Genomic DNA, 25871 nt, shown 5'->3' with positions numbered 1-25871 from the left:
AAGAGCAGATAAATGTCTTTCGCATTTAGATATATGTCCTGGCTTACTGAAGACTGATACTCAGGAGCTGCTGGCTTCTGAACACTGTCCACCTCAAACAATGCGGTGCGAAAGGTCTTAAAGTGTGTCACGTGCCTGGCCTGGTGGAACAAGTTAGTCTCTGTTGAAGATTTCACCAGGGTATGATATGGACTCTTCATATTGCAGTCAACGGCTCAGTGAATGGCTGATACATGATGTGCTTCTCATAAGGTATAAGCTCTTGAGTCAGCATGATGGACTGACATTGGACACTATCCCTGTACTTTACAGAGGGAAAATGGTAAACAAGGGCATCCGACATTACCAATGTACTCCACTGTTGTCACTCTTTAACACACAGACACGTACCCCTAGGGGTCGCTGCATCACATAACGTGTTTTTAAAAGACCTGGATCTTATGGCATGATGCATGTGCTTCGCAGATGATACAGATTAATTCTAAACTCCATCATCGGATAAATTGATTAATGTTGGTTATATGCGAGAGTGAAATGGACAGATTATAGCCCTTCTTTCCTGAATATGTATCACCTGTGCTGACTCATGTTCTGTTATGGACTTGTGGTTGCTTTGCACGAAAGCCGTGTCCTCTGCTTCACCCCGAGACAGTCTGAAGATTATCACTTCCGTGTACGAATCTGTACGGTGACCTTGAAAAACAGTGAGTTCTTTTCATGAAATCTTACCGCTTAACGTGGATGAGGACTTTTCTCCGTGGTTGTGGGCGCCAACAAAATAAAGATATATATTCATAATACACGCAACTCTGTTTAGAAGAGCATGCACTATGATGATAATGATAATATCAGTAGTATAGACTGGGTGTGAACGAATGTGGCCTTTTTTGTCTTTTCCTAGCGCTACCTCGCGCGCGTGCGGGGAAGGGGGTTGTTATTTCATGTGTGGTGGGGTGGCGACGGTAATGAATAAAGGCAGCAAGTATCAGTTATGTACATATGTTTATATGTATATGTCTGTGTATGTATATATATGTAAACGTTGAAATGTATAGGCATGTATATGTGCGTGTGTGGATGTGTATGTATATACATGTGTATGCGGTTGGGTTGGGCCATTCTTTCGTCTGTTTCCTTGCGCTACCTCGCTAAAGCGAGAGACAGCAACAAAGTATAATAAATGAATAGATAAACAAATAATGATAATAATGATATTAATAATGATAATGATAATAATAATGATAATAATAATAATGATGATAATGATAATAATAATAATGATAATAATAATAATAGTAATAATAATAATAATAATGATAATAATAATAATAATAATAATAATAATGATAATAATAATAACAATAATAATAATAATGATAATAGTAATACTACTACTAATGATATTATAATGATAATAGTAATAATAATAATGATAATTATAATGATAATAATGATATCAATAATACAAAACATTACAAAGGAATTCAAACAACAATAGACTACTTTGAGGCTGTTTATGGTTATGGAATATATCAGAAACTCACAGATCTGTATGATGAAATTTGGAAGGTATAAAGATAATCTAAAGAAAAAAATTGTAAACTGTTAGTCATAGAACTAAAGCAAAATATGAATCTTCTTTTCTTAGACGTATCTACAGTATTGCTCTCAACAACTCTAAATGGTAGATCATTCCATATGTGAACATTTTTGTTGAAGAAAAAGTGCTTCACCTCATTCAAGGTAAAATGTTTGCCCAAAACTTTGTATCCCTTGTCACAAGTGAAATTAGACGAATCAAGTCTTAGATAGCTAATTAGATCAAGATTATCAGAACCTTTGATACTCTTGCATACTTACATTACATCATAGCCTTTTTTTCTAAGCTAGATTCAAGTAGTTCAGTCAGCTTTCATAGGACTTGCTTTTAAGTGCTGGAATCATCTGGGTAGCTTGATAATATATTCTCTCCATTTCAGCTATGTCTTTCATCAAACAGGATGGCCAAAACTAAACAATATATTCAAGATGGGAACGCACGACTGCCCTGTAAAGAACTAGTATTATTTCCCTAAATTCAATTAAGAAAGATCCACTTATGAATCTGAGAATCACTGTTCACTATTTCTACTGCTTCTATGCCCGCCCTGCTTGGCTTTAGAGATCTAGATGATGAGAGATGATTACGCTCAAGTCTTTTTCCTCATTTGCTCTTTGCAGTTCAACAGAATACGCACTGTAGCTTCCCATTTCGTCTTTACTATCGATACATAAAACAGCGTCTATTGATATTAGAATATGTTTGTCACCTATGAACCCAGTCCATCAATTTTTACCTGTCAGTTTGAAGCTGCAGTTGTTCAAGTTCAGATCTTGATTTATGTATCAGCTTAGTATCATCTACGAATTATGGTATCTTACATGCAGCCAATTAATTGTAAATGTCATTAACATATATGAGAAAGAGAAACGTCGCCAAGACGGATTCTAAGACAATAAATCATTACTCTGCTCGCGGCCAGTCAACCAATCTCTTAACTACTAAAGTACAACCGCATGAATACCATGTGACTTAACTTGTGCAAGTAACGTTTGATGCTTTGTGAAAATCTAAGTAGTCGACATCATCTGCTTTACTTACAGTATACACGTCGATTAAGTCATTAAAAGAATCAGCAGATTCGTCAGACAGGAGCGATTTCTTCGAAGACTATGCTGAAAATCATATATCAAATGTTAGTGTTCTTAATGATTTATGATTTATTTATTCACTCATTTATTTTTTTTGCAACTACAGACGTTAAAATAACTGAACAATAATTTCTGGGCATATATATATATATATATATATATATATATATATATATATATATATATATATATATATATATATATATATATATATATATATATATCCCTGGGGATAGGGGAGAAAGAATACTTCCCACGCATTCCCTGCGTGTCGTAGAAGGCGACTAAAAGGGGAGGGAGCGGGTGGCTGGAAATCCTCCCCTTTCTTGTTTTTTTTTTAATTTTCCAAAAGAAGGAACAGAGAAGGGGGTCAGGTGAGGATATTCCCTCTAAGGCCCAGTTCTCTGTTCTTAACGCTACCTCGCTAACGCGGGAAATGGCAAATAGTATAAAAAACAAATATATATATATATATATATATATATATATATATATATATATATATATATATATATATATATATATATATATATATATGGGGAGGGGTAGGGGGTTCTGGGAGCGTTGGAGAATGTGTGGAAGGCGAGAATGTTGTCTCGGAGAGCTGAAATGGGTATGTTAGAAGGAATAGTAGTTCCAACAATGTTATAAGGTTGCAAGGCGTATGCTATGGATAGGGTCGTGCGGAGGAGGGTGGATGTGTCGGAAATGAAATGTTTTAGGACAATATGTGGTGTGAGGTGGTTTGATCGAGGGGGTGGGAGAAATGTGTGGTAATAAAAAGAGTGTGGTTCTGGGAGCAGAAGAGGGTGTATTGAAATAGTTTGGTCGCATGGAGAGAATGAGTGAGGAAAGATTGACAAAAAGGATATATGTGTCAGAGGTGGAGGGAGCGAGGAGAAATGGGAGACCACATTTGAGGTGGAAGGATTGAGTGAAGGAGATTTTGAGCGCTTGGGGCCTGAACATGCAGGAGGGTGAGGGGCGTGCGGGGAATGGAGTGAGTTGGAACGATGTGGTGTGCCGGGGTCGGCGTGCTGTCAATGGATTGAACCGGGGCATCTGGGGCGTCTGGGGTGGGCCATGGAAGGTTTTGTGGAAGAGGAGCTGTTGTTTCGGTGTATTATACATGACAGCTAGAGACTGAGCGTGAACGAATGCGGCCTTTGTTGTCCTTACTAGCGCTACCTCGCGCGCGTGCGGTGGGAGGGGGTGTCATTTCATGTGTGGCGGGGTGGCGACGAGAATGAATAAAGGCAGCAAGTATGGATTATGTACATATGTATATATGTAAATGTTTGTGTATGTATATATATGTATATATGTAAATGTTTGTGTATGTATATATATGTATACGTTGAAATGTATAGGTATGTATATGTGCACGTGGACGTGTATTTATATACATGTTTATGTGGGTGGGTTGGGCCATTCTTTCGTCTGTTTTTCTGCGCTACCTCGCTATGCGACAAAGTATAAAGCTAACCTCACCTAGATATATACATACATAAATATTGCAACACAAACCTCGCCAGGTGGTAGAGTGTCCCGCAGTGTATCGAGACAGACTTCCCCAGAACTTTTTAAAGGGGAAGTAAATGTTTAGAGTTGTGTTACTGGAGTGATAGTTTTCAGACATGGTGCTTTGACAAGAAAATAGTGAAATTGGATAAAATGTAGCTTAGACATTGAAGCTTATTGATACAGTGGTTAAATTGATGAGAACTACTATTGACGTTTGTGTAAATAAATTATACATTTCCCTTTTCCATAGCCAGAGGTTGAACCATTATGTGACATTCATTTTTTCATTTCATTTCAAACTAGAAGTTTCAGTTTTCTAAATTATTTCTTACATTTTTCATATGTATATATATGTATATATATATATATATATATATATATATATATATATATATATATATATATATATATATATATATATATATATATATATATTATATATATATATATATATATATATATATATATATATATATATATATATATATATATATATATATATATATATAATATATATATATATATATATATATATATATATATATATATATATATATATATATATATATATATATATATATATATATATATATATATATATATATATATATAATGGAAGTCGAGAACATTATCTCGGAAAGCAAAAATGGGTATGTTTGAAGGAATAGTGGTTCCAACAATGTTGTATGGTTGCGAGGCGTGGGCTATGGATAGAGTTGTGCGCAGGAGGATGGATGTGCTGGAAATGAGATGTTTGAGGACAATGTGTGGTGTGAGGTGGTTTGATCGAGTAAGTAACGTAAGGGTAAGAGAGATGTGTGGAAATAAAAAGAGCGTGGTTGAGAGAGCAGAAGAGGGTGTTTTGAAATGGTTTGGGCACATGGAGAGAATGAGTGAGGAAAGATTGACCAAGAGGATATATGTGTCGGAGGTGGAGGGAACGAGGAGAAGAGGGAGACCAAATTGGAGGTGGAAAGATGGAGTGAAAAAGATTTTGTGTGATCGGGGCCTGAACATGCAGGAGGGTGTAAGGAGGGCAAGGAATAGAGTGAATTGGAGCGATGTGGTATACAGGGGTTGACGTGCTGTCAGTGGAGTGAATCAAGGCATGTGAGGCGTCTGGGGTGAACCATGGAAAGCTGTGTAGGTATGTATACACGTGTGTGGACATGTGTATGTACATGTGTATGGGGGGGGGGGGTTGGGCCATTTCTTTCGTCTGTTTCCTTGCGCTACCTCGCAGACGCGGGAGACAGCGACAAAGTATAAAAAAAAAAAAAAAAAAAAAAAAATATATATATATATATATATATATATATATAATATATATATATATATATATATATATATATAATATATATATATATATATATATATATATATATATATATATATATATATATATATATATATATATATATATATATATATATATATATATATATATATATATATATATATATATATATATATATATATATATATATATATATATATATATATATATATATATATATATTATCCCTGGGGTTAGGGGTGAAAGAATACTTCCCACGCATTCCTCGCGTGTCGTAGAAGGCGACTAGAGGGGACGGGAGCGGGGGGCCAGAAATCCTCCCCTCCTTGTATTTTTTTAACTTTCTAAAATGGGAAACAGAAGAAGGAGTCACGCGGGGAGTGCTCATCCTCCTCGAAGGCTCAGACTGGGGTGTCTAAATGTGTGTGGATGTAACCAAGATGTGAAAAAAGGAGAGATAGGTAGTATGTTTGAGGAAAGGAACCTGGATGTTTTGGCTCTGAGTGAAACGAAGCTCAAGGGTAAAGGGGAAGAGTGGTTTGGGAATGTCTTGGGAGTAAAGTCAGGGGTTAGTGAGAGGACAAGAGCAAGGGAAGGAGTAGCAGTACTCCTGAAACAGGAATTGTGGGAGTATGTGATAGAGTGTAAGAAAGTAAATTCTCGATTAATATGGGTAAAACTGAAAGTTGATGGAGAGAGATGGGTGATTATTGGTGCATATGCACCTGGGCATGAGAAGAAAGATCATGAGAGGCAAGTGTTTTGGGAGCAGCTGAATGAGTGTGTTAGTGGTTTTGATGCACGAGACCGGGTTATAGTGATGGGTGATTTGAATGCAAAGGTGAGTAATGTGGCAGTTGAGGGAATAATTGGTATACATGGGGTGTTCAGTGTTGTAAATGGAAATGGTGAAGAGCTTGTAGATTTATGTGCTGAAAAAGGACAGGTGATTGGGAATACCTGGTTTAAAAAGCGAGATATACATAAGTATACATATGTAAGTAGGAGAGATGGCCTGAGAGCGTTATTGGATTACGTGTTAATTGACAGGCGCGCGAAAGAGAGACTTTTGGATGTTAATGTGCTGAGAGATGCAACTGGAGGGATGTCTGATCATTATCTTGTGGAGGCTAAGGTGAAGATTTGTATGGGTTTTCAGAAAAGAAGAGTGAATGTTGGGGTGAAGAGGGTGGTGAGAGTAAGTGAGCTTGGGAAGGAGACTTGTGTGAGGAAGTACCAGGAGAGACTGAGTACAGAATGGAAAAAGGTGAGAACAATGGAAGTAAGGGGAGTGGGGGAGGAATGGAATGTATTTAGGGAATCAGTGATGGATTGCGCAAAAGATGCTTGTGGCATGAGAAGAGTGGGAGGTGGGTTGATTAGAAAGGGTAGTGAGTGGTGGGATGAAGAAGTAAGATTATTAGTGAAAGAGAAGAGAGAGGCATTTGGACGATTTTTGCAGGGAAAAAATGCAATTGAGTGGGAGATGTATAAAAGAAAGAGACAGGAGGTCAAGAGAAAGGTGCAAGAGGTGAAAAAGAGGGCAAATGAGAGCTGGGGTGAGAGAGTATCATTAAATGTTAGGGAGAATAAAAAGATGTTCTGGAAGGAGGTAAATAAAGTGCGTAAGACAAGGGAGCAAATGGGAACTTCAGTGAAGGGGGCTAATGGGGAGGTGATAACAAGTAGTGGTGATGTGAGAAGGAGATGGAGTGAGTATTTTGAAGGTTTGTTGAATGTGTTTGATGATAGAGTGGCAGATATAGGGTGTTTTGGTCTAGGTGGTGTGCAAAGTGAGAGGGTTAGGGAAAATGATTTGGTAAACAGAGAAGAGGTAGTAAAAGCTTTGCGGAAGATGAAAGCCGGCAAGGCAGCAGGTTTGGATGGTATTGCAGTGGAATTTATTAAAAAAGGGGGTGACTGTATTATTGACTGGTTGGTAAGGTTGTTTAATGTATATATGACTCATGGTGAGGTGCCTGAGGATTAAGCGGAATGCGTGCATAGTGCCATTGTACAAAGGCAAAGGGGATAAGAGTGAGTGCTCAAATTACAGAGGTATAAGTTTGTTGAGTATTCCTGGTAAATTATATGGGAGGGTATTGATTGAGAGGGTGAAGGCATGTACAGAGCATCAGATTGGGGAAGAGCAGTGTGGTTTCAGAAGTGGTAGAGGATGTGTGGATCAGGTGTTTGCTTTGAAGAATGCATGTGAGAAATACTTAGTAAAGCAAATGGATTTGTATGTAGCATTTATGGATCTGGAGAAGGCATATGATACAGATGCTCTGTGGAAGGTATTAAGAATATATGGTGTGGGAGGCAAGTTGTTAGAAGCAGTGAAAAGTTTTTATCGAGGAAGTAAGGCATGTGTACGTGTAGGAAGAGAGGAAAGTTATTGGTTCTCAGTGAATGTAGGTTTGCGGCAGGGGTGTGTGATGTCTCCATGGTGTTTTAATTTGTTTATGGATGGGGCTGTTAGGGAGGTAAATGCAAGAGTTTTGGAGAGGGGCAAGTTTGAAGTCTGTTGGGGATGAGAGAGCTTGGGAAGTGAGTCAGTTGTTGTTCGCTGATGATACAGCGCTGGTGGCTGATTCATGTGAGAAACTGCAGAAGCTGGTGACTGAGTTTGGTAAAGTGTGTGAAAGAAGAAAGTTAAGAGTAAATGTGAATAAGAGCAAGGTTATTAGGTACAGTAGGGTTGAGGGTCAAGTCAATTGGGAGGTAAGTTTGAATGGAGAAAAACTGGAGGAAGTAAAGTGTTTTAGATACCTGGGAGTGGATCTGGCAGCGGATGGAAGCATGGAAGCGGAAGTGGATCATAGGGTGGGGGAGGGGGCGAAAATTCTGGGAGCCTTGAAGAATGTGTGGAAGTCGAGAACATTGTCTCGGAAAGCAAAAATGGGTATGTTTGAAGGAATAGTGGTTCCAACAATGTTGTATGGTTGCGAGGCGTGGGCTATGGATAGAGTTGTGCGCAGGAGGATGGATGTGCTGGAAATGAGATGTCTGAGGACAATGTGTGGTGTGAGGTGGTTTGATCGAGTAAGTAACGTAAGGGTAAGAGAGATGTGTGGAAATAAAAAGAGCGTGGTTGAGAGAGCAGAAGAGGGTGTTTTGAAATGGTTTGGGCACATGGAGAGAATGAGTGAGGAAAGATTGACCAAGAGGATATATGTGTCGGAGGTGGAGGGAACGAGGAGAAGAGGGAGACCAAATTGGAGGTGGAAAGATGGAGTGAAAAAGATTTTGTGTGATCGGGGCCTGAACATGCAGGAGGGTGAAAGGAGGGCAAGAATAGAGTGAATTGGATCGATGTGGTATACCGGGGTTGACGTGCTGTCAGTGGATTGAATCAGGGCATGTGAAGCGTCTGGGGTAAACCATGGAAAGCTGTGTAGGTATGTATATTTGCGTGTGTGGACGTATGTATATACATGTGTATGGGGGGGGGTTGGGCCATTTCTTTCGTCTGTTTCCTTGCGCTACCTCGCAAACGCGGGAGACAGCGACAAAGCAAAAAAAAAAAAAAAAAAAAAATATATATATATATATATATATATATATATATATATATATATATATATATATATATATATATATATATATATATATATATATATATATTATACTATTCGCCATTTCCCGCGTTAGCGAGTTAGCGTTAAGAACAGAGGACTGGGATTTTGGGGGAATATCCTCACCTAGCACCTTTCTCTGTTCCTTCTTTTGGAAAATTAAAAAAAAAAAAAGAGGGAGGATTTCCAGCCACCCGCTCCCTATATGTATATATATATATATATATATATACATACAAACTTCCAACAGCTAGGATGGAACCCGGGGCCTCTGTGCACCAGGCGGGAGCGCTACCATTAGGCTATGATCGCCCCTAATAGGGAAATGACTATTCGAATTCTATGCACTCGTATACCCTTCGTCTCACGTTGGTGAGCAACGGGGTTTACACCGGTCATTTCACATCAGGCTCACACAGCCCGCAGATAGCATTTTACCGAACCTAACTGTACAACACGGAAGTATATGAATACGAACTAAATGCATATGACCTCGTATCTTCATAGAACATGCAAACCTCCAACTGCCAGGATTGAACCCGGGACCCCTGTGCAACAGGCAGGAATGCTGCCGCTAGGCTATGATCGCCTCTAATAGGGAAATGACTATTCGAATGCTATGTACTCGAATACCCTCCGTCTCACGTTGGTGAGCAACGGGGTCTACACCGGTCATTTCTATCAATTGGGATCATAGCCTAGCGGTAACGCTCCCGCTTGTTGCACAGGGGTCCCGGGTTCGATCCTGGCTGTCGGAGGTTTGTATGTTCTACGAAGGTGCGTGTTCATATGCACTTAGTTCGTGTATATATATATATCCTTTTCGTGTTTACTACCGATATGTAAATCTTTTCCCCTATCGACTTTAAGTCTTACATTTACTTACCACCTGTAATCCAAGTCTATCAGTTTGTCCATATGAATGTTTAGCTGCAGACGTAGTTTCTGTTGAGTAGATATATTTCCCAGGCAACTATCGTCATCTAATCTCTATTGTCTTACAATTCAGTCCATTATTATCACTATCATTAATAATAAACGTGCACGAGAAAGAGAACCAGTCCCAAGACCGTTTCTTGCGGCACACCATTAATTACATTTAACCATTTTGAGGCATGCCCATTAATGACTACTGTTTTTATACGGCCAATCAACCATTTTCTTAGCCCCATCTGCATCATGTGCATTAACTTCTGTTAATAACCTTTGATGCAAAATTTTAACGAATGAGTCACGAAAGTCTATATAGACATCATTTGCTTTACTCTCATATGCATCTTGATTACGTCATAAAAGAGATCAGGTACATTTGTCAGATGTAAACAATTTTGTCGAAAAGTATGCTGATAATCATTTATAAAGTGGTGGTTCTCAAAATGGTTTACATTTTTGTTTAAAGCGATGGTCCCCATAAATATACCAACTACAAATATTAAGGTAACTACCAAAATTTCCAGGTAATGCCATCATTTTTTTCTGAAAATTCTTCATGTTAATAGAATTCCATTCCTCTGGATCTATCACCGTCGCAAGTGATTTGATTATCAAATTTTCACCTATTTCTTTTTTCCTCGGATAAACTTTTTCAGGGTCTGTTCTTATATTTACTCTCATTCCATCTAGTGCTGATGATATATCTTCAACTTTATATCATTATGTTGCGAAACTTCATTTTCCTCTCTTAACAATGCGTCTTCAGTCATAGATCTTGGTAAAAAAAGTGATTTAAGATTTTTACCATAGCTTTGTTGTACTGAATCAAGTCATGGTTTTTCGCAATTCATAGACCAAATGACTTGGCAAAAATACTTTTTGATGAATTAGTTTCTTAGATTCTATATGCGTAATCATATGATTGAATCTGTCGTGTTGGTTTTGGTTTCTTTATTTTCTTATGTGCAACTTTTTAGACAACAGGCATTTCTTTATTTCATCGCTCCACCATTTTTGACGTCACTTTGGAAAATGACCATTCTATTCGCATTAGCATTTATGTTCCCTGCACTACTTTGAAAGTTTTACTAAAGCTTTTCCAAGTTACTTCCATATTGTTTTCATTGACTTGTCCGTCAGGAGCAATGAGAAGATCATAGATTTGCAAGACTGATCTAATATTTTTTCTCGACGTTCGTGTTGATCAACATTCCACGCAATGACGAAAGTTGCCTTTGATTTTTTTTCTTTTTTAGATTACTTCTACCAAACTTTTCTCGAACTTCAGCATTACTAACGGGATGATTTATATCTAGAACTAAATCTTATATGTTCTTGTCGCGAGTGAGTTTCTCTAATACTTTCATCAGGTCACTATTAAACAAAATCATGTATATAACCTGCGCCTGGAGCTGCTGGAAAGATACTCCTTCCACTTAACTACCTGCATGTAAAAACATCCCATTAAAGGAATCGTGTTCATTTCAAATTTCCACTAAATGATTATAAAGATTTTGTCTATTTCTGGTGTATGTGCGAGAGGACTAAAAATTATGCGTACTGTTGTTTTCTTTCGAAACTTACATCTGATATCTGCAAAAATAAAGTCGATGCGATCAACTGCTATAGCATTTGTCAGTGCAGCAAGACACCACTTATAGTGTGTAACCCGGAAGTGCGTATTCGGCAAGAAAATATTTTTGATATGTATATGTTCTGAAATGCTCATCTTGACATAACTCTCTTTGTTACATGTACTCTGTGCATTGACAAGAAATATTCTGCTATATGACAGACGTGTTTTGAAAAGTAGTAATGGAGGTGGTTTAGCCCGCTCCTTATCCTTTTTTTTTTTTTTTCATAACACGAATTTAGACTCACGGAGGAGACTACCAAGATGCGAGGTACCCTGGTCGTTCAAGCGGAGTTCGTTCCCCATAATCATATCAGCAGGCACGTAAGAATGCTGCCACAAGTTTACGAATGTTACCTCTCCTGGAAACAAAATTTTCACTAACTTATTATTCAGAACGAAAGCCTTGCTGGAGAAGGTGTTCCCGGTCTTGATCCTGGGCAGTTCCCTTGAAGTCATATTGTTATTAGTTTTATTAAAAAAACGTCGAAGAAGCTGACGAATTTCTCCAACAGCTCCATAACCTCTATTTTGATACGTCGTTGGAATGTGGAGAGCAAAAACATTTTGACGTGAAGGGTTAATGGAGGAGAACTGTTGATCTCGAATGATATGGTCAACGACCAGTCTTATCATGTGATTCTAGTTCTTGACGTCAACCGAAATCCTAAATCCTACATCTTGTCGTTATTGGTATCAAAGGCATACCTGTGAAGGGCTCAGCACCTCGCCTCACTACTTGAGAGGGTCAGTATTCCTGACTGAGAAGACACCTTACGTTGTGTCAACACCCACAGCGCTATTTCATGAAGTCGCTGGCTCATGCTCTGATGCAATCAGCGAGTTCGATTAGACAATCTCCTTAATGATACTTACATTGTGGGTTAGAAGAGTTATCTTATCAGTGCTTGCAGTCAGCTTCTCCAGGATCCATCTGTCTATAACAAACCTACAGATTATAGGCATCCCAAGATCATTGAAAACTTGACACCAAATCTAGAATAGCACATTATTGGCATGCTAAATTGACATAATTTTTTCTTGTGAAAAAAGATTAGGCTTAGTAAACGACCTGAACTACCGGTCATGAGCAGTGACCATGTTCCTTATCTTAGCCAGTCACGCCGTGTTTCATGTAAGATACCGTGTTTCCTTGGTTTAAAAAACCTGAGAATATATTTTACCTTTCTTTCCCCTCCCAGTTTACATCACTTTTTACAGCACTACAGTATGGAAAATGTTGAACTAAAGCTCATAAAACAAGACAAAACTTCTGATGTGATAATACTGAAAAACTCATACTGTGTTGGCAGCGATCTACGTTTCCTCAAACTTAGCAGTGTTCCCTCAGATCACACCATCCATAAGAATATTCTTTTCCTTTCTTTTTACGTCAGTTTGCAACTTGACCTGCCTTGTGGCTGAGGTAAAGTTGGAAGTCACCCTTGCTTGGCGTTGATTAGAGGTCTGGGGCTGGAGAATGGAAGAGTTTTGGAGGGTTTGTGGGTATTTTTTTTTGCGGGGGGAGGGGGTTAGGGAGTTTGTTTGAGGATGTCAGAAAAAGTATAGATTCTGGGATCAAACTACGCTGTTTTCATTTTTTGTCTGATGTTTTTAGTTTGCTTGTGTTAATTTTAAAGTCGTCAGACTTTTTTATGTAACCAGTTATCAAAGGTTTCTGTTGCTGCATATTTTGTAGTTGTTTTTTTATGTTTGTTGTGCTATTGTGTCAGTGTGTGTGTGTGTGTGTGTGTGTGTGTGTGTGTGTGTGTTTGTGGGGGGGGGGGGGGCTCACCAGGTCCTTGTGTTACTGGTTGCTTACCTCATCTTTTATATTAATGATCTAATTTGTTTGTTTTGATGTTATGGGAGGGGAGAGGGGGGGGGGATCTTACCAGGGCCTTGTGTTTCTGGTTGCTTTCTCCAACTGCTATATACATTTTCGTGCCGGATCATTTGATTTCATAATTTCTCAACTACTTGAGAACCAGTAATGGCTTTTTTCCAGATATTTCTGTATTTTGTTCTTCAATTTTTTTCTCATATTTTTCTTGCTCTGTCGTGATGAAATATATTTTGTGGTGGTAAATTTGCTCTTTGATGTAGTTCTTCACTTCTGATAATTTCAGGATATCTTATGTTGAATAAAGGTTTTAGAGCTTTGTTTTGTACTCTTTGTATGTAACGGTATCAGTGAATATTCTACTTATCACCGGTCTTATCAGTGTTGTATATAGTTTGTTTTTATTTTTTGAGCTAATATTTCTGAATCTCTCTAATTTAGCTAATATCCCTTTTGCTCTTCCTTCTTTTTCTGTTACGAATCTGGTTATACCTGTGGTTGTAATCTTCTATCCCAGTAATGTGCATTCTCTATTATGTGGCTAAGCATACATAATATACTCACTATGGTAGAGGCATATCTGATGTGTATATTATAAGTAATGTTGGTGAGAGGCATCCACCTTGTGGGACTCTGTAGTTGTATAGGACTTCCTATATATTTCCTATATTCATGTATGCTTCTCTGTCTTCCGGATAGTCATAGAGTATTATTTCGTATGGTTTTGCTAATCCTAGTTGTAATATTTTAAATCTCAGTCCGATATGCCATACTTTTTCAAATGTCTCTTAGTACTGTTTCCTTGATTGTTCTTAGCCTTTTCTATTTCTAGTATCCCTGTTAGAGTAGCTGTAACTTTTTGCATTCTTGTTTTTCTAAATCCAATGTGTCTATAATCTAGAAAGTTTTCATCTTTTATATATTTTGTTTTTCTAAATCCAATGTGTCTATAATCTAGAAAGTTTTCAACTTTTATATGTGTTAAAAGTCGATTGTTTATAATTTTTTCTAGTAATTTTCGGTAATTTCTGGTAAGAAGATGGGTCTGTAATTCCTGATAGGTTTTGGATCTTTTCTTCCTTTAGGTATGATTACTTTAGCTTTCTTTAATGAGTCTGGAAAATAACCTGACGCTAAGAAAGCGTTGTATATTTTTGTTGATGTTCCGATAGTATTTTGCGTTACCTTTCAGCGAAAACATAAACCAATTATCAAACATATAGAACAAGATAAATCAGTGATATTAACAATGATAATGATAATTATGATAATAAATTTATAGCTCTACTGAATTTCATATTCATATCTTCAACAGCAACATATAGCTGAGTAGCAAGTCCCAAATACCACTGAGTTCAGGTAGGATAACTTAACCAAAATGAAATGTAATTGTTGTTCGCCGAAAAGTTGTCTAGTGCTTTCATGATAACACCATTTGTTAAAAGAGTGGTAACTTAATTTCTAAAAAGCAGTATTTCATTCTAAAGTAATATCATTTACTAATATAACGTATATATCTATTCATGTTTTGGATCTAAGTCAAACTATGGCAGACATTAGAAGCAGCAACACAGAGTATCATAAATCTAACATTTGAAAAATTAATGACATTCAAATACCTAACATGGACCTATATTGTTCAAGATTATCAAGCTATTTTCTTATACTCCTTAACAAGACTATCAAAAGAATACATTTGCGTTTAAGGTAACAAAGATGCAATGAACATAGCTCTAATGAAACGGTTATAACAATAGTGGATGGCAAAGAACACTGGAAGAAATGTAGATGGAATGCAAAGGAATTCAAAATGCAGCAGACCACTGGGTCCTTCGGAGGCTGTTTGTGTATCTTTGCAGCACACCTAACATGGTTTATTTCAATTACTAATCATTTTATGATTAAGCGTAAGCTTACTGTTCCTTGTCCTTGGGGAGCCCGTGAGAGGTTAGATGAGGATCTTTATCCGTTTTCTCCTCCCACAAGTAACGCACATATGCGATTTCTTAGTTATTGTTTCCAAGCTGACGATCATTCACTACTTTGGACACTTCGAAAGTCGCAGCGTAAACAGACTGATTACTGGCGCCATCTGTACGTGGAGTGGTTTCGCGTGTTCGTGTGTGCGTTGGTTTACCTTTGACTGCTATTAGACTGCTATATCAGCCATAAAGTCATTGTTCCTATCTTTACTTTAAAGTCTTTGGTGTGTTCCTAACTCGAGTCTTTCCTGTTGCAGCGCCTCTTACCCGTTCTCCAAGATCGTGGGCGTCTTCAGCGTTGTGGACGAGGACTCTTGCTCCTGCCTCCTCCTCTCTAGACCCTGCCCTATCGAGATCGCCGAAAAGTCCGCCTTGAAAAACAGGGTGAGAAGATGAGTCTGGAAGAGAAGTTGTAAGAATAGAATTACATGCGAGAGTAGGCAGCGGTGAGAAGAGGGAAGGAGAACAAGAGAACAGACGGAAAATCATTAAAACAGAAATAAGAAATGCAGATGACCTCACAATCACATCACAACATCCTGGCGCCACAGTAGCAACAACAAACATGCATCAATACATAACACATTTGGAACAATGGCACACCCGGAATTGAGTGTCTACATCTTCACAGAAGATCTTTTAGTCCCAGATAAATATGAGCCCAGTTTACACCTTCCAGTTACCTTGTGTGGGCATTTACTACCACTGAACAAAACATCAACCATTCTGTGCATCACATATGACACTCGTATCATATGCACTCCCCGTGAGAATGACATCACAAAGCAAATACAGACTTAATGCTCTCAGAACATGAACATTTGGACGAGAAAAAGAATCCCTTTATACCCTCTGTAAACAATTCATATCAAGTCCGAAGGACAGGGCAAGAAAAAGATCTCTGCTAAGCTGATGACATGAATGTCACCGCTTGAATCAAAAGGACACCTTGATAGCGAACACAGTCGGAGGGAAGAAACAACCTTTTGGCATAAATGCTTATTATATCATGGGCCATCATATGCTAATATGAGCTCCGTGGTGGATTTTACAAATCACATGCTAACACTGTGGTAGCCAGGGCACCGCCAATGAAGTCTATCAAATTGAGAAATGTCTAAAAAGTAACAGTGCACCCATAGACCTACACATCATCACACTTCAGATGGGCTATGAGTCTGTCTCCTTGAATGATGCACTGAACATAAAGTGCTACCTGTACCTACAGCTCTTTAATGATGCAGGTGAAACTCTTGTACCTAGGGAAAAGTCAGTACTGAAGGGGAAACTCAATGTTGGAGTGTCTAAATGTCCTATCCGTCTGTTGTGTTCCGCTTACCGTTCTTAACCACAGCTTGTTCACGAGCCGGCCATTGTCGGCGCATACGTTCGAAGCCTGGTTCTGGCCATCGGTTCATAGTCAACCCAGCTTTTGGGGTTATTTGATAAAATGGGTTTTCCTGGCGCTACCTCCCTGAAGTAAGAGGTAGCGATACTGTTTCCTGTAGGATGGGGTAGCGACAGCAATGGATGAAGGAAAGTGTGAATATGTACATGTGTTTATATCATGTCTGTGTATATGTATGTATATGTATGCATAAGTGCATGTATGGGCGTTATATATATATATATATATATATATATATATATATATATATATATATATATATATATATATATATATATATTATAATAAATAAATATATATATTAACATATATATACGTATATATATATATATATATATATATATATATATATATATATATATATATATATATATATATATATATATATATATATATCATACTTTGTCGCTGTCTCTCGCGTTGGCTAGGTAGCGCAAGGAAACAGATGAAAGAATGGACCAATCCACCCACATACACATGTATATACATACACGTCCACAAACATATGCATACCTATACATCTCAATGTATACATATATATATACACATAGACATATACATATATACACATGTATAAAATTCATATTGTCTTCCCTTATTCATTCCTGTCGCCACCCCGCCACACGTAAAATAACAACCCCCTCCCCCCGCATGTGCGCGAGGTAGCGCTAGGAAAAGACAACAAAGGCCACATTCGTTCACACTCAGTCTTTAGCTGTCATGTATAATTCACTGAAACCACATCTCCCCTTCCACATCCAGACCCCACAGAACTTTCCATGGTTTACCCCAGACGTTTCACATGCCCTGGTTCAATCCATTGACAGCACGTCGACCCCGGCATACCACATCGTTCCAATTCACTATGTTCCTTTCACGCCTTTCACCCTCCTGCATGTTCAGGCCCCGATCAATCAAAATCTTTTTCACTCCATTTTTCCACTTCCAATTTGGTCTCCCACTTCTCGTTCCCTCCACCTCTGACACATATATCCTCTTTGTCAATCTTTCTTCACTCATTCTCTCCAAGTGACCAAACCATTTCAAAACACCCTGTTCTGCTTTCTCAACCACACTCTTTTTATTACCACACATCTCTCTTACCCTTCCATTATTACTCGATCAAACCACCTCACACCACATATTGTCCTCAAACATCTTTCCAGCACATCCACCCTCCTCCGCACAGCTCTATCTATAGCCCACGCCTTGCAACCATATAACATTGTTGGAACCACTATTCCTTCAAACATACCCATTTTTGCTTTCCAAGATAACGTTCTCGACTTCCACACATTTTTCAACACTCCCAGAACTTTCGCCCCCTCCCCCACACTATGATTCACTTCCGCTTCCATGGTTCCATCCACTGCCAAATCCACTCCCAGATATCTAAAACACTTAACTTCCTCCAGTTTTTCTCCATTCAAACTTACCTCCCAATCGACTTGACCCTCAACCCTACTGAACGTAATAACCTTGCTCTCCTTCATATTTAGTCTCAGCTTTCTTTTTTCACACGCTTTACCAAACTCAGTCACCAGCTTCTGCAGTTTCTCACATGAATCAGCCACCAGCGATGTATCATCAGCGAACAACAACTAACTCACTTCCCAAGCATCCACAACAGACTTCATACCCGCCCCTCTCTCCAAAACTCTTGTATTCACCTCTAACATTCACTAAGAACCAATCACTTTCCTCTCTTCCTGCACGTACACATGTCTTACATCCTCGATAAAAACTTTTCACTGCTTCTAACAACTTCCCTCCCACACCATATATTCTTAATACCTTCCACAGAACATCTCTGTCAACTCTATAATATGCCCTCTCCGGATCCATAAATGCTACATACAAATCCATTTGCTTTTCTAAGTATTTCTCACATACATTCTTCAAAGCAAACACCTGAGCCACACATCCTCTACCACTTCTAAAACCACACTCCTCTTCCCCAATCTGATGCTCTGTACGTGCCTTCACCCTCTCAATCAATATCCTCCCATATAATTTCCCAGGAATACTCAACAAACTTATACCTCTGTAATTTGAGCACTCACTTTTATCCCCTTTGCCTTTGTACAGTGGCACTATGCAAGCATTCCGCCAATCCTCAGGCACCTCACCATGAGTCATACATACATTAAATAACCTTACCAACCAGACAACAATACAGTCACCCCCTTTTTTAATATATTCCACTGCAATACCATCCGAACCCGCTGCCTTGCCGGCTTTCATCTTCCCCAAAGTGTTTACTACTTTTTCTCTGTTTACCAAATAATTCTCCCTAACCCTCTCACTTTGCACACCACCTCGATCAAAACACCCTATATCTGCCACTCTATCATCAAACACATTCAACAAACCTTCAAAATAGTCACTCCAGCTCCTCACATCACCGCTACTTGTTATCACCTCCCCATTTGACCCCTTCACTGATGTTCCCATTTGTTCCCTTCTATTACGCACTTTATTTTCCTCCTTCCAAAACATCTTTTTATTCTCCCTAAAATTTAATTATGCTCTCTCACCCCAACTCTCATTTGCCCTCTTTTTCACCTGGCTCACCTTTCCCTTGATCTCCTGCCTCTTTCTTTTATACATCTCCCAGTCATTTGCATTATTTCCCTGCAAAAATCGTCCAAATGACTCTCTCTTCTCTTTCACAAATAATCTTACTTCTTCATCCCACCACTCACTACCCTTTCTAATCTGCCCACCTCCCACGCTTCTCATGCCACAGGCATCTTTTGTGCAAGACATCACTGCTTCCCTAAATACATCCCATTCCTCCCCCACTCTCCTTAAGTCCTTTGTTCTCACCTTTTTCCATTCTGTACTCAGTCTCTCCTGTTACTTCATCACACAAGTCTCCTTCCCAAGTTCACATACTCTCACCACTCTTTTCACCCCAACATTCTCTCTTCTATTCTGAAAACCTATACAAATTTTCACCTTCGGCTTCACAACATAATGATCAGACATCCCTCTAGTTATGTATATATATATATATATATATATATATATATATATATATATATATATATATATATATATATATATATATATATATATATATATAAATATATATATATATATATATATATATATATATATATATATATATATATATATATATATATATATATATATATATATATATATATATATATATATATATGTTTGAGGAAAGTAACCTGGATGTTTTGGCTCTCAGTGAAACGAAGCTCAAGGGTAAAGAAGGGGAAGAGTGGTTTGGGAATGTCTTGGGAGTAAAGTCAAAGGTTAGTGAGAGGACAAGAGCAAGGGAAGGAATAGCACTATTCCTGAAACAGGAGTTGTGGGAGTATGTGATAGAATGTAAGAAAGTAAATTCTAGATTAATATGGGTAAAACTGAAAGATGATGGAGCGAGATGGGTGATTATTGGTGCATATGCACCTGGGCATGAGAAGAAAGATCATGAGAGGCAAGTGTTTTGGGAGCAGCTGAATGAGTGTGTTAGTGGTTTTGATGCAAGAGACCTGGTTAGAGTGATGGGTGATTTGAATGCAAAGGTGAGTAACGTGGCAGTTGAGGGAATAATTGGTATACATGGGGTGTTCAGTATTGTAAATGGAAATGGTGAAGAGCTTGTAGATTTATGTGCTGAAAAAGGGCTGGTGATTGGGAATACCTAGTTTAAAAAGCGAGATATACATAAGTGTACGTATGTAAGTAGGAGAGATGGCCAGAGAGCGTTATTGGATTACGTGTTAATTGCCAGGAGCGCGAAAGAGAGACTTTTGGATGTTAATGTGCTGAGAGGTGCAACTGGAGGGATGTCTTATCATTATCTTGTGGAGGCGAAGGTGAAGATTTGTAGGGGTTTTCAGAAAAGAAGAGAGAATGTTGGGTGAAGAGGATGGTGAGGGTAAGTGAGCTTGGGAAGGAGACTTGTGTGAGGAAGTACCAGGAGAGATTGACTACAGAATGGAAAAAGGTGAGAACAAAGGAGGTAAGGGGAGTGGGGGAGGAATGGGATGTATTTAGGGAAGCAGTGATGGCTTGCGCAAAAGATGCTTGTGGCATGAGAAGCGTGGGAGGTGGGTTGATTAGAAAGGGTAGTGAGTGGTGGGATGAAGAAGTAAGATTATTAGTGAAAGAAGAGAGAGAGGCATTTGAACGATTTTTGCAGCGAAAAATGCAAATGAGTGGGAGATGTATAAAAGAAAGAGACAGGAGGTCAAGAGAAAGGTGCAAGAGGTGAAAAAGAGGGCAAATGAGAGTTGGGGTGAGAGAGTATCATTAAATTTTAGGGAGAATAAAAAGATGTTCTGTAAGGAGGTAAATAAAGTGCGTAAGACCAGGGAGCAAATGGGAACTTCAGTGAAGGGGGCTAATGGGGAGGTGATAACAAGTAGTGGTGATGTGAGAAGGAGATGGAGTGAGTATTTTGAAGGTTTGTTGAATGTGTTTGATGATAGAGTGGCAGATATAGGGCGTTTTGATCGAAGTGGTGAAGTGCAAAGTGAGAAGGTTAGGGAAAGTGATTTAGCAAACAGAGAAGAGGTAGTAAAAGCTTTGGGGAAGATGAAAGCCGGCAAGGCAGCAGGTTTGGATGGTATTGCAGTGGAATTTATTAAAAAAGGGGGTGACTGTATTGTTGACTGGTTGGTAAGGTTATTTAATGTATGTATGATTCATGGTGAGGTGCCTAATGATTAGCGGAATGCTTGCATAGTGCCATTGTACAAAGACGAAGGGGATAAGAGTGAGTGCTCAAATTACAGAGGTATAAGTTTGTTGAGTATTCCTGGTAAATTATATGGGAGGGTATTGATTGAGAGGATGAAGGCATTTACAGAGCATAAGATTGGGGAAGAGCAGTGTGGTTTCAGAAGTGGTAGAGGATGTGTGGACCAGGTGTTTGCTTTGAAGAATGTATGTGAGAAATACATAGAAAAGCAAATGGATTTGTATGTAGCATATATGGATCTGGAGAAGGCATATGATAGAGTTGAGAGAGATGCTCTGTGGAAGGTATTAAGAATATATGGTGTGGGAGGCAAGTTGTTAGAAGCAGTGAAAAGTTTTTATCGAGGATGTAAGGCATGTGTACGTGTAGGAAGAGAGGAAAGTGATTGGTTCTCAGTGAATGCAGGTTTGCGGCAAGGGTGTGTGATGTCTCCATGGTTGTTTAATTTGTTTATGGATGGGGTTGTTAGGGAGGTGAATGCAAGCGTTTTGGAAAGAGGGAAAGTATGCATTCTGTTGTGGATGAGAGAGCTTGGGAAGTGAGTCAGTTGTTGTTCGCTGATGATACAGCGCTGGTGGCTGATTCATGAGAGAAACTGCAGAAGCTGGTGCCTGATTTTGGTAAAGGTTCTGAAAATAGAAAGTTAAGAGTAAATGTGAATAAGAGCAAGGTTATGAGATACAGTAGGGTTGAGGGTCAAGTCAATTGGGAGGTAAGTTTGAATGGAGAAAAACTGGACGAAGTAAAGTGTTTTAGATATCTGGGAGTGGATCTGGCAGCGGATGGAACCATGGAAGCGGAAGTGAATCATAGGGTGGGGGAGGGGGCGAAAATACTGGGAGCCTTGAAGAATGTGTGGAAGTCGAGAACATTACCTCCGAAAGCAAAAATGGGTATGTTTGAAGGAATAGTGGTTCCAACAATGTTGTATGGTTGCGAGGCGTGGGCTATGGATAGATGTTTGAGGACAACATGTGGTGTGAGGTGGTTTGATCGAGTAAGTAATTTAAGAGTAAGAGAGATTTGTGGAAATATAAAGTGCGTGGTTGAGAGAGCAGAAGAGGGTGTTTTGAAATGGTTTGGGCACATGGAGAGAATGAGTGAGGAAAGATTGACCAAGAGGATATATGTGTCAGAGATGGAGGGAACGAAGAGAAGTGGGAGACCAAATTGGAGGTGGAAAGATGTAGTGAAAAAGATTTTGAGTGATTGGGGCCTGAACATGCAAGAAGGTATAAGGCGGGCAAGGAATAGAGTGAATTGGATCGATGTGGTATACTGGGGTCGACGTGCTGTCAATGGATTGAATCAGGGCATGTGAAGCGTCTTTGGTAAACCATGGAAAGTTGTGTGGGGCTTGGATGTGGAAAGGGAGCTGTGGTTTCGGTGCATTATTGCATGACAGCTGGAGACTGAGTGCACGCGAATGGGGCCTTTGTTGTCTTTTCCTAGCGCTGCCTCGCGCACATGAGTGGGGAGGGTGATGTTATTCCATGTGTGGCTGGGTGGTGATGGGGGTGAGTAGGGGCAGACAGTGTGAATTGTGTGTATGTGTGTATATGTGTGTGTCTGTGTGTGTATATATGTGTGTACGTTGGGATGTGTGGGTGTGTATGTTTGCGTTTGTGGACGTGTGTGTGTGTGCATGTGTTTGGGGTGGGTTGGGCCATTTTTTTCGTCTGTTTACTTGCGCTACCTCGCAGGCGCGGGAGACAGCGACAAAGCAAAATAAATAAATAAATAAATATATATATATATATATATATATATATATATATATATATATATATATATATATATATATATATATCTTATTCATTTATCTATTATACTTTGTCGCTGTCTCCCGCGTTAGCGAGGTAGCGCAAGAAAACAGACGAAAGAATGGCCCAACCCACCCACATACACATGTATATACATACACGTCCACACACGCACATATACATACTTATACATCTCAACGTATGTATATATATATATATACACACACAGACATATACATACATTCACATGTACATAATTCATATTGTTTGCCCTTATTCATTCTCGTCACCACCCCGCCACACATGAAATAACAACCCCCTCTGATCGCATGTGCGCGAGGTAGCGCTAGGAAAAGATAACAAAGGCCACATTCGTTCACACTCAGTCTCTAGTTGTCATGTATAAAGCACCGAAACCATAGCTTCCTTTCCACATCCAGACCACACAGAACCTTCCATGGTTTACCCCAGACGCTTCACAAGTAGTGGTAAATGTGAGGAGATGGAGTATTTTGAAGGTTTGTTGAATACGTAAGATCATAGAGTGGCGGATATAGGGTGTTTTGGTCGAAGTCCTGTGCAAAGTGAGAGGGTCAGGGAAAATGATATAATAAACAGAGAAGAAGTAGTGAAACTTTGCTGGAAGATGAAAGCCGGTAAGGCTGCGGTTTGGATGGTATTGCCGTGGAATATATTAGAAAAGGGGGTGACTGTGGTTGGTGAGAATATTCATTGTATATATGGCTTATGGTGAAGTGCCTGAGGATTTCCGGAATGCATGCATAGTGCCATTGTACAAAGGCAAAGGGAATAAAAGTGAGTTCTCAAATTACAGAGGTATAAGTTTGTTGAGTATTCCCGGGAAATTATATGGGAGGGTATTGATTGAGAGGGTGAAGGTATGTACTGAACATCAGATTGGGGAAGAGCAGTGTGGTTTCAGAAGTGGTAGAGGATGTGTGCATCAGGTGTTTGCTTTGAAGAATGTATGTGAGAAATACTTAGAAAGACAAATGGATTTGTATGTAGCATTTATGGATCTGGAGAATGTATATGATAGTGTTGATAGAGATGCTCTGTGGAAGGTATTAAGAGTATATGGTGTGGGAGGGAAGTTGCTAGAAGCAGTGAAAGGTTTTTATCTAGGATGTAAGAAATGTGTACGAGCAGGAAGAGAGGAAAGTGAATGGTTCTCAGTGAATGTCGGTTTGGGGCAGGGGTGCGTGATGTCTCCATGGTTGTTTAATTTGTTTATGGAGGGGTTGTTAGGGAGGTGAATGCAAGAGTTTTGGAGAGAGGGGCAAGTATGCAGTCTGTTGTGGATGAGTGGGCTTGGGAAGTGAGTTAGTTGTTGTTCGCTGATGATACATCGTTGGTGGCGGATTCGGGTGAGAAAGTGTAGAAGCTGGTGACTTAGTTTGGTAAAGTGTGTGAAAGATGAATGCTGAGAGTAAATGTGAATAAGAACAAGGTTATTTGGTGCAGTAGGATTGAGGGACAAGTCAATTGGGAGGTAAGTTTGAATGGAGGAAAACTGGAGGAAGTAAGTCTTTTAGATATGTGGGAGTGGATTTGGCAGCGGATGGAACCATGGAAGCGGAAGTGAGTCACAGTGTGAGGGAGGGGGCGAAGGTTCTGGAAGCGTTGAAAAATGTCTGGAAGGCGAGAACAATATCTCGGAAAGCAAAAATGGGTATGTTTGAAGGAATAGTGGTTCCAACAATGTTGTATTGTTGCCAGGCGTGGGCTATGAATAGGGTTGTGCGGAAGAGGGTGGAAGTGCTGGAAATGAGATGATTAAGGACAGTATGTAATGTGAGGTGGTTTGATCGAGTAAGTAATGAAAGGGTGAGAGAGATGTGTGGTAATGAAATGAATGTAATAGAGAGAGCAGAAGAGGGGGTATTGAAATGGTTTGTTCACATGGAGAGAATGAGTGAGGAAAGATTGACAAAGAGGATGTATGTGTCAGAGGTGGAGAGAACGAGAAATGGGAGACCAAATTTGAGGTGGAAGGATAAAGTGAAAAAGATATTGGGCGATCTGGGCCTGAACATGTAGGAGGGTGAAAGGCGTGCAAGGAATAGAGTGAATTGGAACGATGTGGTATACCGGGGTCGACGTGCTGCCAATGGATTGAATTAGGGCATGTGAAGCGTCTGGGGTAAGCCATGGAAAGCTTTGTGGGCCTGGATGTGGAAAGGGAGGTGTGGTTTCGGTGCATTATACATGACAGCTAAAGACTGAGTGAGAACGAATGTGTCCTTTGTTGTCTTTACCTAGCGCTGCCTTGCACGCGTTGGGGGGGGGGGGGGGGGGTGTTTTTTTCCATGTGTGGCGGGGTTTCGACGGGAAAGAATAAAGACGGCAAGTATGAATTATGTACATGTGTGTGTATGTACATGTCTCTGTATGTATATGTGTGTATACGTTGAAATGTATATTTGCGTGTGTGGACGTTTATGCATATATATG

At 39.3% G+C, this 25871-nt stretch overlaps 1 protein-coding gene across 3 annotated transcripts in view; it reads left to right on the top strand.

The window, feature by feature from the left end:
* LOC139752024 (uncharacterized) overlaps positions 1-25871 on the top strand; it is an 85331-nt gene that overhangs the window by 41354 nt on the left and 18106 nt on the right. For 2 of the 3 annotated variants that reach the window (XM_071667806.1, XM_071667805.1), the window contains one exon: positions 15739-15865. The exons of the other annotated variant lie outside the window; for it this stretch is intronic. In XM_071667806.1, coding sequence (XP_071523907.1) covers positions 15739-15865 — 127 coding nt within the window. The remainder of the gene's footprint in view (positions 1-15738; positions 15866-25871) is intronic. 3 annotated transcript variants of the gene reach the window in all.

This window comes from Panulirus ornatus, chromosome 12 (genome assembly GCF_036320965.1).
Source record: "Panulirus ornatus isolate Po-2019 chromosome 12, ASM3632096v1, whole genome shotgun sequence".
Lineage (NCBI taxonomy): Eukaryota > Metazoa > Arthropoda > Malacostraca > Decapoda > Palinuridae > Panulirus > Panulirus ornatus.
Note: the sequence above shows the minus strand (reverse complement) of the source record. Positions and strands in the feature narration are given on the sequence as shown.